Below are 15,180 nucleotides of genomic sequence, written 5' to 3' on the forward strand. Positions count from 1 at the left end.
TTGTAGGCTTAAGAGATATGATTTTGAATAGTAAGAATTATAATGAAGACTTTACTAAACAAATGCTAGATAGAATTATAAATGATCGTTTAGACAGGGATCGTTTAGATAGACTTTAAAGTTAGAAATTTTAGAAAAAGATAAGCAAAGAGCATTTGAAATGGAAATTATAGAAAGAGATAAGCAAAGACCATTTGAACTTAAAAAATTGAAAAGAGAAGCTGAAATCAGAAGTAGCAATGTAAATGATTCTGTTCCTTCTAATGTTAGTTGAAGTAATATTTGTGATATGAGTAAATTAATGCATAAGTATGATTTGAATAAAGGTGATATAAGTTTTTATTTAGTTTTATTTGAGAGACAGGCACAACGTATTGGGTTAGAAGAACAAAACTGATTTTGTCAGCTGTTGGATCTGTTGCCTTATGGAATAACTCAATTAATTGCCCGTGAATCAGAAGAAAAAGCTAACGACTATAAGCACGTTATCTAACTGCTACTGAGAAAATTTAAGTTAAGCCCTGAACAGTTTGGGCAAAAGTTCGTTGATCATATTAAAACGTTGCGTAATACGTGGAAGAACTTCACGTTTGAATTAAAAAATGATTTTCAAGAGTGGCTTGCTGGATTAAATGTAACAGATTTTGACTCTTTAAAACAACTTATTATTACGGATCAACTAAAGAAAAGGGTCCCCGCTGCTATCCGAGACCATTTCATTGATGATTGGTCTAAATTCATTAATTCTGAAGAGTTGGCTGAAAAACTAGATGAATATGAAAATATTTGGGCAGGGATAAAAGTACTTCAAGTAGAAAATAAAACTTTTAGGCATAATTCAAAGCCCAAATCTGGTTCTAAATTTTATGAAGGATCCTATAATCAGTATTCAAGACAAAGAAATGTTAACGATTCCATGCAGACAGATGGTAATTTCAAAGTGAGTTTTAAAAAAAGTTTTGATAATAAATACAATCTGAGAGATAAATTTTATAAAACAGACGAAAGGAAAAGGGGATATAATTCTGGCATCCGCAATGAAAAGGGTGAGCCGAAATGCTTCAATTCTAATGATTATGGACATATAGCGACTAATTGTCCTCAACCTAAAAACGAAATTATTTGCAGGAAATGTAATGAAAAGGGTCCTACTTTTAAAAAGTGTAGTCTAAGAATCCAGACTTGACAAATGTTAAAAATAATTTATCCGTGGACCAGAATTCATGTGTTTCACCAGCTGTATATTTGAAGCATGCTTCCATCAATAATGGAGAAGAAATTACTGCAGTCATAGATACGGGTTCTAGTTCGTGTTTATTGAAACTGTCTGCGGCTAAGAAACTGAATCTTATTATAAAACCCGATGTGGAGGAATTGTTTGGCTTTGGGAACCAGAGTAAACCAGCCGCTAGAACATTGGGAAAAGTAACTGTTAACTTAGAGATTGATAATGTGGAAGGAAAGGACATTACAGTTCGCATTGTAGGAGATGAAACTCAACCATGCGACTTATTAATTGGTCGAACATGGACTGATTTACCACATATTGCATACGCCAAGATAGGTAATACCTTGCACATACGTTATGCTAATGACTGCCCATTTTCACAGTTGCAAAATGATAGCAACACTCCGCGAATTAAACTGAAGGCTTCCCAAGAAACTTGAATCGAAAGTAATACGGTTAATTTCGTGAAAGTTAAAACTGATGAAATAAATAACGGTTATGTTTTAATAAGTGGATCGGAAGATGAGTTGGGCTCATTATTGGAAGTAATACAGGGAGAAACAGTGATACCAGTCCCTAACTACAGCGATCGAAAACTAATTTTGAAAGAGAATCAATGTATCGGTACAGCGGAAGTAGCAGAATTAGTTGAACCAAGTTCAGATCAGAAAACTGAAAATTCAAGTCAAATAGAAATAATGATAATAAATGAAATTAAGAAGTTTAAGAGAGGGATTACTTTAGAAGAAATTAAAGTTAATAACAATATTACGCGAGAGAGAAAACAGGAAGTTTTACATTTGATAAATGAGTATCGAGATTGTTTTGCATTAAATATGAAGGAATTTCGAGAGTACTGTCAAAATAATGGAATCAGTCATGCACTCAATTCAACTCAACATCCAAGTGGTAATGGAATGGTGGAAAGAGCAAATCGAACAATTTTGGCTACGATTAAAACGAGTATGGAAAATCCGAATCAGAGAATCACCAAAATTTAACGACGGATTGATGAGGATGCTTACAGATGAAGACGCAAATGAATGGGAGAATTCAGTAATCTTACAGAATGAAGCTAGAAAGAGAACTGAAGATATGCAGATGAAAATGAAAGCAAATTATGACAAGAAGAAAAGTAATTCTTTAACATTCGAACGAGGAGAAATAGTAGTTATGAGAAGAGTACCGAAATCAACTGGAGAATCAACAAAAACACAACAAAAGTATCGAGGAGACCTTTGGTAGTTACAGAAGTTTTACCAAGTGATACCTATAGAGTGACTCAATTAGAAGAGAAGGTGAAAGGACATTTCTTTAGTATGGCAGCTCATGTGAGCCAATTAAAGTCATAGCAGTGTCAAGCTGAATCAGAAAAAGACGATGATGATGGTAATGACATTAGAGTTACTGGAGATAACGATAACAACACGCCGCATATTACTAAACTAGGACACGGAAAAAGAATAGAAAACGACGGTGAATCTATAATTACAGCTAAAGACTTTCGAACTATAAACATTAATATTACAGATTTAATTTTTTTAAATATAAGTTCTTAATGTTCCGAGGTCGTAACTAAGTCAGGATGACCGAAGTAAACGCAACGTATTAATTTTATTTAAAATGTATTTTCCTGATTGGCAACAATAGTTTTTTTAGAACGGTAATAATTTGAACTGTAATGTTTTTGAGCAGTAATGTTGACAGTAATGTTTCTGAATAAAGCAAGTATCTAACAATTAATGTTTCACAGAATGTGTTTTTAATAAAGGAACTAATTAATTGCTAACAGAAGTATTTGCAAATAACAAGAATACACCTTTAATCTTAATCCTAATCCCTAGGAAATTATTGTGGCGGTTACCATATCAAGAATTAAGTTAGATAAGAGTTAAAAGAATTAAGATTTGCAAGAAACGATTTTGCACTCGCTGGAAACAGGAGGAGCAGATTTGAAGGCCAACGCATAGCTCAAAAACATTTAAAGATATTTAAAGGATCTTATTAATCTTGAACATCGTGGTATCACTAACATTCGGAACAAGGTCGTGAAAGATGAAGTCATAGATAACATTCTGCGTTATTTAAAGTGTACAAATAAATGCATAGAACCACCAAAAACTTGCATGGTTTAATATTAAACAAGGTGTAGAACTTTAGGAGGAGATGTTGAAATAGGGTGTCTTTGAGATCTTGTGTGTCCACGAAATTAATAATGTAGGAGTTGAGTTATCAGTAGAAGTTGGTTTGATGCAGTATAAAACACAATGTCCATATATGAATTTATAGACAGGGGATTGTATTACGGGGTACTGAAGTTCACTGCTCAAAACAATTAGGATATATTGTAAGTTCGATATGATATAACCATATAATCGACAGCGTTTTTGACAAAAATGAAATAGAAGAGGTTCAGAAAGGAAATTATAACGTTCAAAAAGTTGGGAATATGCAAATTTTGTCTGTAACGTCAAAAATTAAGCGTATTAGATAAGAAGTGAAAAGTTAACTGCAGTATTCCTTCTGTAGGAGCAGATTAAACAAGTGCTGAATTTTATAACAATGCATACGATGTCTCAACAAAATGAGTTAGCGGAATCGATACACGGACGGTGGACAGCCGTCTATCGTTTACAGACGGGTAAAATATAATTCGTTGTAACGAAAGTGTTAGAAATTCCTCACTGTCATTTCCAGACTATGGAATTGATTTTTTTGCTGTGGGCTACATCTCTCTAAGCTGCTGCTATGCTAAGATGGAAATGTTTGAGTCGATGTACTTTGTTGCTCATTGTTGTGCCAAAGTTTCACTTATATTGTAAATAATATAACAAGATAATGATCACCTTCATTGGATCCAGAGGTTCTCAACCAGGAAAGAATTCCTCCTGGAGGGGCAGGATGTTATCAACATTTTATTTACCTGTCAAGTATTTAGTTTTATTTCATGAACATAAAAATTGTATTTATTCAAGTTTTGGTATTTATCAATATATTTTATGATTAGTTTGATTTATATTATTTTATTAGTATAATTTATAAAATACATTGAAAATGACTTACATTTAAATAAATGTGTAGGTATTTTTCGAGTTTGGAAATACGGGGATGATCGTCAAGAAAAGCAATAAGGAATGCAAGGAGGAAAAACGTTTGAGAACCACAGATTTAATCTTTATTTAATATTATTTATATATTGTCTAATTTCGTTTAATCTATATTTAGACTTCATCCCAAGTCTCAAAATGTCTACACCAACTTTAAATTTGAATTTATTATATGCATTTTCTACATCCTCCCATTCTCATTCCTATGCAATTCATACCGTAATGAATCTCACGTATTCGTTTATTTTATTTGTTAAAGAATCTGGACTTACTAGTAGTTACTTAATCTGATAAACTAAAGTATTTAATTTGGTACTTCAATTTGTCCTTAGTTGTTACTTAAATTGACAAACTCAAGCTGCAAGATTAATTTCCTCGTTGAACAAATTTTGGGCAAAAATAAAATGAGACAAATTGTTTTTTATGTTTCCTATAAAATCATTTCTAAACAAAAACAAAAATCATAATTTTGCTGAATGTTGCTACATTCACGTAAATTTAGAAGAATAATAAGATATAGCATTACAAATTTAAAATATATTGTGTATAGCTAGAGTCTACCATCTATAGGATAATCTCTACCGATTTCTTTTTATAATGATTTTTCCTCTTACACTAAATTAATTATTTGAAAATTGAATATATTTATATTCATAGGGATATAACCTCGTCTGATGTAATATTATGACAATTCTTGATACTTGATTTTGATGTTAAATGAATGCTGTAGTAAAAAACTGCAAAATTTGAATTGTATTTTCTCTTATTATAAAAAATTATGGTCATCGTGCATAATTTAGTAAAGATTCTAAGAAACGGGTGTAAAATTTGTCATGTTTGATTTCTTACATCCTTATACATCCCAAAGAAAATGTAAAAGCTCAAATTGTTTGACTGAAATTTGTGCTGAATCCGAATTATAGGAACAATTGAAATGTATACATGCAAAAAACATAGAAAGGTTTTACATTAATTTAGAAATAATACCTCTTTCGCAAAACGTTCCTTCATATGGTTTCACACAGTTACATTTAAGGACTCCATTAACAGTTTCACATGTACCACCATTTTGGCACGGATTCGTCTTGCAAAGATCTAAAAGAAATCAGGAAGCTACATATATAAGATTAAAGGTTTTCAACGCATGTCCTAATTACCAATTGAAATACTGTTATTGGAAATCGTTACCATTTTCGCAGTTTTTCCCTGAATATGGAGATTTACAGGAGCAGTTATATCCGGTGCTTATCATGTTACATTTCCCATAATTCTTACAAGGATTTGGATTGCATGGGTCTGCAAAAAAGGAAAGTAAGAAAACTAACAGCATAATCAAGAAGAAAAAACGATTTAGGTATTTATCTGCCGTGAGAAAACTTAACTACATCATGAAGTGATTTTATTAAACTGGTACCTTTTTCACAAAAGTTTCCTGAATATGGCTTCACACATTTACAGTTAAGAACTCCATTAATAGTCTCACATGTCCCACCATTTTGGCATGGCTTCTCCTTGCAAAGATCTATTATTAAAAAAGAGACAGAAAGTTTCAAATATGAATTTCCCGTCTTTCTTTTAAAGGTGTCTCCTATTTAGAAGTTTCACTACTCTTATTCGAAAGAGTTACCTTTTTCGCATTTGCTTCCTGAGTATGGGGATTTACAGGAGCATTTATATCCGGTGTTGGTCACATTACATTTCCCATCGTTCATGCAAGGATTTGGATTGCATGGATCTGGGAAAAATTAAAGAAAGAAGATTAAATGCATTATCGAGAGAGAAAAAACATAAGTATTTACATGCTGTGCATAAATTTCAATGAAGACAATCTTGAAGTAATTTTGATAAACTGATACCTTTTTCACAAAATTTTCCTGAATATGACTTCACACATTTACAGTTAAGAACTCCATTAATAGTCTCACATGTCCCACCGTTTTGGCATGGCTTATCCTTGCAAAAATCTATTATTAAAATGAGACAGAAAGTTTCAAATATGAATTTCCCCTCTTTCTTTTAAAGGTGTCTCCTATTTAGAAGTTTAAATACTCTTATTCGAAAGAGTTACCTTTTTCGCATTTGCTTCCTGAGTATGGAGATTTACAGAAGCATTTATATTCTGTGTAGGTCACATTACATTTTCCATCGTTCATGCAAGGATTTGGATTGCATGGATCTTGAAAAATGAAAGAAAGAAGATTAAATGCATTATCGAGAGAGATAAAACAAAAGTATTTACATGCTGTGCATAAATTTCAATGAATACAATCTTGAAGTGAATTTGATAAACTGATACGTTTTTCACAAAATTTTCCTTAATATGGCTTCACACATTTACAGTTAAGAACTCCATTAATAGTCTCACATGTCCCACCATTTTGGTATGACTTATCCTTGCAAAGATCTATTATTAAATAAAAGATAGAAAGTTTCAAATATGAATTTCCCCTCTTTCTTTTAAAGGAGTCTCCTATTTAGAAGTTTAAATACTCTTATTCGAAAGAGTTACCTTTTTCGCATTTGCTTCCTGAGTATGGGGATTTACAGGAGCATTTATATCCGGTGTTGATCACACTACATTTTCCATCGTTCATGCAAGGATTTGGATTGCATGGATCTGGAAAAATGAAAGAAAGAAGATTAAATGCATTATCGAGAGAGATAAAACATAAGTATTTACATGCTGTGCATAAATTATAATGAAGGCAATCTTGAAGTGATTTTGATAAACTGATACCTTTTTCACAAAATTTTCCTGAATATGACTTCACACATTTACAGTTAAGAACTCCATTAATAGTCTCACATATCCCACCATTTTGGCATGGCTTATCCTTGCAAAGATCTATTATTAAAAAAAAAGACAGAAAGTTTCAAATATGAATTTCCCCTCTTTCTTTTAAAGGTGTCTCCTATTTAGAAGTTTAAATACTCTTATTCGAAAGAGTTACCTTTTTCGCATTTGCTTCCTGAGTATGGGGATTTACAGGAGCATTTATATCCGGTGTTGGTCACATTACATTTCCCATCGTTCATGCAAGGATTTGGATTGCATGGATCTGGGAAAAATGAAAGAAAGAAGATTAAATGCATTATCGAGAGAGAAAAAACATAAGTATTTACATGCTGTGTATAAATTTCAATGAATAGAATCTTGAAGTGATTTTGATGAACTAATACCTTTTTCACAAACCTTTCCTGAATATGGCTTCACACATTTACAGTTAAGAACCCCATTAACACTTTGACTGCCATGGCTATCATATGTGATATCCAGTGATATTTCCGTTGAGACACTGGCTATCCGATATGATAGCCATGGTGTTTCAACACTTCAGGCCATGGCTATCAAATATGTTATCAGTTACATGAAAATCGTATTGGAGCTATTGTTGGGCGCCCTACGATGTGTTAGGTATACGTGGTTTGCGCAAATTGGTATATGTGACGATTTTATGAGCTAAGTTTTATGAAAAATTAAATATTTGGAACATGCAACAAAAAAGGGAATATATATAAATAGAGAGAGAGTATGTGATAAATATATATAAAATATATGATAAATACATATATTTGCAATTTGTGAAAGTAAAAAGAATATAAATACATCATGTTATTGCCTTTATTTCAGGATAAAGTTACATTCAGTGTTTAGCATTGAAGCAATTACGACACATTTGAGGCTGGTCAGGACAATTGTCACAGTATGTGGAAGTTAGTTTTGCTTTTTTTCTGGCTTGTTCACGACCCTCTGTCTTAGAAATATTGATATAGCATATATGGCATTTACGTCGTACCTTTTTACCATTTTCATGGATCCTATCAATCAGGTGGTGCGTTTTTTTACTTGTTTGCTCATTACGATCAGGATCTATAGCCATACCAAGCAACTGGAAAACTAATCTCTCTCTAAATTTACGAATTTTCATTTTGGATTTTGTTACATGTCGATATACAACCCATGCGTTAACTACTGCAACGCCTAACAACAATTCTAATCCTAGTTTTCTGTACCACTTAACACCTTTTCTTAGTGTTGTGGCATAAGCCCCCATCTGATCTGACAAATCTATGCCAGCTTTGCCTTTATTGTATGCCAATATGGCTTCAGGTTTTTCTAAAGCCCTTCGATATTGTCTATTTGTTTTTGTGCTGGTAGATGGTTGTTCAGATAATAAGTTGGTTGAGGGTATGACTGCAAATTGATTTGCGCTGGTTGATGGCATGCTTTGTAGAAGGCTTTGGCTTGTTGAAGTAGTTGCAGCATGTTGATTTGTATTTTTCCCTTGCTCCATTTGCAATGCTCGTTTTTTCCTAGGTGCAACTGGAACAAATATAGGTGCATGTTTTGTGCTCAATATCCGAACATCACGGGTGTCCTTCCATTTTAACACAACAATGCCATTCTCGTCTTCTCTGGAAATCATTTCTCCTTTCTTTAAGTTTGCTTGGAGGACTTCCTTTGGGATATCTCTTTTATTTGCTCTTAGTGTTCCAACAACATGCGTTTTTTTATCTAGCAAACACTTTGCCAAATCATAACTAGTATAAAAATTGTCTATATAGAGAGTTCTGCCTTGATTGAGAAGTAATTCCGCTAGTTCCAAACACACACTTTTTACTAATCCGGTTTCACGCTCTCCAGATGCAGACTTTCCAGTATAGACTTTAAGACCCCATGTATATCCATCAACTGAACACAGCTTGAACAGTTTGACTCCATAACGATGGGATTTATTTGGAATATATTGCCTGAAAATTAGGCGCCCTCTCCATGGAACAAGAGTTTCATCTATAACGAAATCTTCTCCCGGGTAAAATAGGGCTTTGAACTTTTGTTGTAGCATGTCAACTAGGTGCTGTATTTTTCGCAGCCTGTTACTGGTATCGCTCGTTTCATTTTTATCAAAATGAAGCATAGTTAGTAATATCTGAAAACGATTTCGTGGAATTGTCATGTTGTAGACTCCATTTTGTGACCAATAGTCTTCCAAACGACCTAGTGGTACCAAACCCATCCACATCATCTATCCTAAGAATTTTTTCATTTCTTCATGATTTGTTTCATTCCACCGATTTATCCTGGAATGCTTCAATTTTGGTTGTGATGAAATAATTTGCCCTGCATATCTGTTTGTTTCAACAACAATGTGGTTAATGATCTCTTCATCAACAAGTAGTAAAAATATATCCAATGGTGTGCTTTGTTGTGAAATGTCTGATTGCAAACCATGCTTTCCGATAAACTCAAACACTTTTTGTCTGCCCACATATTCTGTCCATCCATCGGTGGTCATTATATTATTCTCCTGGTCATAACTGTCGGGTAGGTCTGTCAAATCCTCAAATTCTTCATCAGATACCACAGCTTGAATAACGTCTTCAATAACATTATCAATATCATCGTCCATATCAGTTTCGTCAGATGAGCTTTCAGGGGAATACGCAGGATCCGCGTCAGAATCAAATAAATCAAAGTCTTCATCATCCCATGAATCATAGCATCTCATAGCCGCAGCTTCAATTTCTTCCAAAGTTAACTTTTTCTTGCTCATTGTAATAAAAATTCAAATAATTCTAACCTAAACAAAATAATAGAAATAAAATCATATAAATAAAATAAGAAAAAAAACCTGAAACTATAATCTTTTAAGCTCATTCTTTCATATATTTGAATTTAAGATATTCTACTACAGAACATAAATCTAAATAAAAAAGTTTATTGATAAATGACGAATTTAGCTGGCTATCAAATAAGATAGCCATGGCCACGCATGGAAGAATTTACACTAACTTTCGTGGTGTGCTTTGGCTATCATTTTTGGTAGCCAGGATGAAAATCTCCCCATGTGTTACAAAATGAGTCAGATTGAAAAATATTGTTTTTATATATAGTTTTATGTTGAAAAAAATACAAATTACACAAAAAAAATGTTTGGCCCCGTGCTGAACATTTGCAATTTTGGCTTGGCAGTCAAAGTGCACATGTCCCACCATTCTGGCATGGCTTGTTCTTGCAAAGATTTGTTATTAAAAATAAATAAATCGAAATATCATCTGCCCCTTTTTTATTCAGAAGTATCTCCTGATTAGAAATGTAAATACGTATATTCAAAATACCTATTTCGCATTGGTTTCCTGTGTATGGGGATTTACAGGAGCAGTTATATCCGGTACTCGTCTCGCTGCATTTTCCATCGTTCTTGCAAGGATTTGGATTGCATGGATCTGGGAAAACTGAAAGTAAGAAGGCTAGATGTATAATCGAGCGTGAAAAAGAAGAAAGTATTTATATGCTCTGTGGAAATCTTGAAAAAAAAAAGTCTTAAAGTGATTTTTGTTAAACTGATAAATTTTTCACAAAACGTTTCTGAGTATGGTTTCCCATCATTACTGTTAATGACTCAGAGAGTTAAGAGTTTAATTTTTAAGAGTTTCACATGTGTCTGCATTTTGGCATTTCTTCTTCTCGCAAACATCTAAGGATACAATAACTGGAAGGAGAAAGCGAGATAATGCAACTATTTGTAGTGCTGCGTGTTAGTTTGAGCTCCCAAAGTGTGTAACTTTAACTGCGTAAAACGTATGATCGTATGAATAAGTTTTATATCATTAGAGAGCCTAAAATGAGAGAAATTGATTGGTACAAGTGCCGATACAGTTGGACTAATCATCTGTAAGTCATTAGCGTTTCAATTATACATCTTGAATGCTTGAAGTTTCAACAGTGTTCTGCATTTGAAAGCCTGACTAACGCTTAGGTATGTGCTTCTAAACTGAAATTGATTGGACCCCATTGATGATATTATGTATAATTAATTTATATTAGATTTGTAGTACAAAAACAATACCTTTCATCTGATATAAGGTTTCTTTTTTACAAAATATCTAAAAATATTGAATTTATGGTCAATTTAAAAACATTTTGTTAAATTTTTGTTTCATATTTGAATTTGTAGAAACCATTGTTACAAAATTCATGCAGAAGCTCAAAAATAGCACGTGCAAAATATTTTCATATGTCACCAATAAATAAATACAGCTATTTAACGTTATTAAAACTAATAATTCAATTAAAAAAATAAATAAATAAAATCTTACATAAGTAGTCATAAACAACTAAATCTTAAATTGAAATTGAAATTGAGTGGAAAAATAAAATTTGGATTTTATTTTAAGACTTGTTTTCAACTCTTATGTGTTTTTAACTAATTTCAATGGCTTCCACTACTCTATCAGTATCGGCCTCTGCACCCTCTTCAATTGCTTCTGAGAGAATTATTCCAGCTTTTATCTTTGATCCAACAGTTTCTAGAGCCAATAATTTAGGAAGAAGCTCTTTTATCTTAAAATATATAGGTGCAGAAAACGCTCATCATAGATTAAACAAGGCTGATCAAAAATTAATCATAGACGTCATTGAACTGGCACACAAGCTACTTGTCGAACAAGAACTTATTATTGCGAATCTACAAGGACAAATTGAAACATTACGAGAACACAACGACTCTCTCCAAAAAGTTATTTCAATCATAGAACTTCCCAATTCTAATCCCACAACTATTACCCCAGCTCCATATTGATCATACATCAGAAAAGCCAGAACCTCCCTTTACACTGGTGCAAAGAAAGAAAAGGAAACCCCGTCAGCATTTAACCTCAACAGAAAACGTCCTTATAATAGTTTCAAAAGATCCAAATAGTACACCTAAAAATATACAACAACAATTGGCAACTCAGTTGAACCCGAAGAAGTTGAGGATTTCTATCAAGCAAATTCGGCCTACAAGATCAAAAGAATTATTAATCCGTTGTACTTCTAAAGAGTACGTCACAAAACTAAAAGAACCCATTTGATCGGATAAAACCATCTGTGATACGTTACATTTAAGAGCACCAAAACCGTTGAAAGATTCCATAATTGTGTTTGGTGTATCATCTGAATTTACAGCGGACGACCTTATTTCAGCTTTTGAGACTCATTTACCTTCTGAAAAAGGAGGAGCAATTCACCCTAAAACTCAGATTCATCGTACGAATTCTAAGACCAATTGGATAATTAACTTGAATAGAAGCTATTTTATTAATTTAGGACAACAAGGACGAATTTACTTGGGATTTAATTCCTGCCCGTTTAGACGCTACGTTTGCTTGCTTCGCTGTTTCAACTGTCAAGGCCTAGGCCATCAGAGCCGCACCTGCGCAGAATCTCCTTCCTGTGTCCAGCGTGCTAAAGCACACGAAGTACCAATTTCTCATTGCCAGGAAATTCCGACGTGCATTAACTGTACGAACTCTAACCTAAATAAAGGTACCCATTTTGATTGCAATCACTCGGCTAATTCCAAGTTATGCCCGACTTACAAAAGGGAACTGTAGCAACTATTGAGGAACCTCAATCAGAATTAAGTTCCACTTCTCTTCATAGTTTCAAAAGCCTAAAGTTTCTACAGTGTAATTTACAAAGATCCATAGTTGCAACAAAACAGGCCTGTTTAAGAACCATATACTACTAAAGATAACACACTAATTGGTTCTACTTTCTAGTAACAGGATCTTTCTCTCTCATAATAAATTGGCTGCTATAGTCTACAATGGCTCCTTGTCTCCCATGATATGGAGGACAACTGAACATACCATCTCTATAGCCTTGGATACAGCAGAAGGTTGCTTTCTGATCGCTTCTACTTATTTTCCATCCAGTGAAAATATAGATTCCTTACTATTTTATTTGAACTAAATTACCTTAAACTGTGTTCATTCAAAAATTACATCTTAGGAGGAAACTTCAATGCATCAAGCTCGCTATGGGGTGCAACATCAGAAAACTCAAGATCAGCTCCACTCATAGATTTCACTGGAGCTAATCACTTGGTGATTCTAAATTCTACTGATTCTCTACCGACTTTTGATACTCTTCGTGCAAAAGGCTGGCCGGACCTGACACTTTCAACTATTAACCTAGCACCGCTAATACAAGATTGGACAGTCCATGACTTTATCACTTTAAGTGATCATAATGCTATTACTTTTAGTTTCCATGCCACCCTCACTGCAAATTTCAAAACACGCTTCAAAACTTTCTATGGTGGAAGTACAAAACTAAAGAGGCACATTTTTCCTTCTATAGACACACTCACCAAGAATCTCAGAGTATGCAATATAACTACAGATTTCGACAACGTCTACAACCAACTGATAACATGCTGTAAGATAGCACATCGACAAACATTTCGAATAAAAGACTCACACACGTACTGATATTTCTTGGTGGTCTGTTACCTTATCTACGGATCGCAGAAATTTACGAAAACTCAGAAGAGAAGCACAAGCAACAACTGACCCTGCTATTCGTCATGACCTATTTGTTAACTATAAAAAATCACAAGCCGCTTTTTAACGAAAAATTGCATCTGCCAAGCAAGATTCCTGGCTGCAATTTTGCACAAAAACAGTGGGCACCTACGAGACAGCTTTCCAATTGCCACAGATAAGATCTTCAGGCCCACAGTTCTACCAGCAGAAATACTCCCAATGGCTGAGTCACCAATAGATACAATAAAATTCGTTCTTTCTTCCCTTTTCAAGAATGATCCACCAGCTGATGACACAGCACAGCAATCAAAATTGAGAGCCAAATTTAATAAATATGATTCATATAGGCAGTCTACTGAACCTCCTCTAAATAAATATGAATTGGCAAAGATATTAAAATGCCTTAAACCGAAAAAGCCCCAGGGCCCGATAGCATAGACAATGCTATCATTCAAATGCTTTTTAAATTTGTTCCTGACCTTATTATATTATTTATATATACTTGTTGGAGACTCCGACACTTCCCTTTACATACAAAAAGAGCAGAAGTGGTACTGTTTCATAAGAAAGGCAAGGCTCCTGTTCAACCATCTTCTTACCGTCCTATATGTCTTCTCCCAGCTTTTGGAAATCTCCTGGAACGTGTTATCCTGGGTAGATTACTGTGGGTCCTTGACACTTAGCCAACAACCACTTAGCCGACGGGAAACTTAACCGACTTCAGTTAGCCGACACAGACATTTAGTCGACACGGACACATAGCCGACAGGACATTTAGCCGACACGGACAGTTAGCCGACAAGACACTTAGCCCGCACGGACACTTAGCCGACAGGACATTTAGCCGGCACACAGAATTCGCCGTCAGGGCATTTAGCTACGGGACAGTTAGTCAAGACATTTAGTCAACAGGACATTAAGCCGACAATGACGTTTTAGCTGACTCGTACCCAATAATTATTTAAAGTTAACAATCAATTACAAAATTTCTCCACTTCTCCATAAGTTCAATATTTAAGTTATTTTTTTCATCTATCAGTAAAATTCATTTTTCGATTGTTGAAGATCTCATACGTGCTTTTCATTTATTGTGTTAATTTAGCATTGTTTGATATATATCGTGCTGTTTGGTGTACGAGGGTAAGTTGAAAAATAAGTTTCCCCTGTCGACTGCGGTCAAAGTTGTATATGAAAGTCAAAAAATAGAATGAGACATTAAATATATGACATACCTTTATTTTTCCACATAGGTACCAAGTACATTGAGACATTTGTCATATCGCTTGATAAGCTTCAAAAAGCCCTCCAGGAAGAAATCAGGGCTTTGCATATGGAAGAAGCGTTGAACGGCTTGTTTCACTTCAGTATTGCTTCCAAAGCACCTTCCCCCGAGATTTTTCTTCAAAGCCGGAAACAGATGGAAGTCGCTTGGTGCGAGATCAGGACTGTATGGCGGATGGTGTAGGCGCTCCCAACCAAGAGTTGCAATATGGTTTTGCTTTGCCGTCGCCGAATGTGGTCTGGCATTGT

At 34.2% G+C, this 15,180-nt stretch overlaps 1 protein-coding gene across 7 annotated transcripts in view; it reads right to left on the reverse strand.

The window, feature by feature from the left end:
- LOC118205862 (uncharacterized) overlaps nt 1-15,180 on the reverse strand; it is a 238,591-nt gene that overhangs the window by 138,307 nt on the left and 85,104 nt on the right. For all 7 annotated transcript variants that reach the window (XM_085827135.1, XM_085827138.1, XM_085827136.1 and 4 more), the window contains 10 exons: nt 10,456-10,572; nt 7,287-7,394; nt 7,073-7,180; nt 6,845-6,952; nt 6,404-6,511; nt 6,192-6,299; nt 5,963-6,070; nt 5,750-5,857; nt 5,524-5,631; nt 5,323-5,430 (listed from right to left, as the gene is read on the reverse strand). In XM_085827135.1, coding sequence (XP_085683261.1) covers nt 5,323-5,430; nt 5,524-5,631; nt 5,750-5,857; nt 5,963-6,070; nt 6,192-6,299; nt 6,404-6,511; nt 6,845-6,952; nt 7,073-7,180; nt 7,287-7,394; nt 10,456-10,572 — 1,089 coding nt within the window. The remainder of the gene's footprint in view (nt 1-5,322; nt 5,431-5,523; nt 5,632-5,749; nt 5,858-5,962; nt 6,071-6,191; nt 6,300-6,403; nt 6,512-6,844; nt 6,953-7,072; nt 7,181-7,286; nt 7,395-10,455; nt 10,573-15,180) is intronic.

This window comes from Stegodyphus dumicola, chromosome 11, assembly GCF_044657685.1.
Source record: "Stegodyphus dumicola isolate Sdum_Otavi_A_Nest chromosome 11, ASM4465768v1".
NCBI lineage: Eukaryota > Metazoa > Arthropoda > Arachnida > Araneae > Eresidae > Stegodyphus > Stegodyphus dumicola.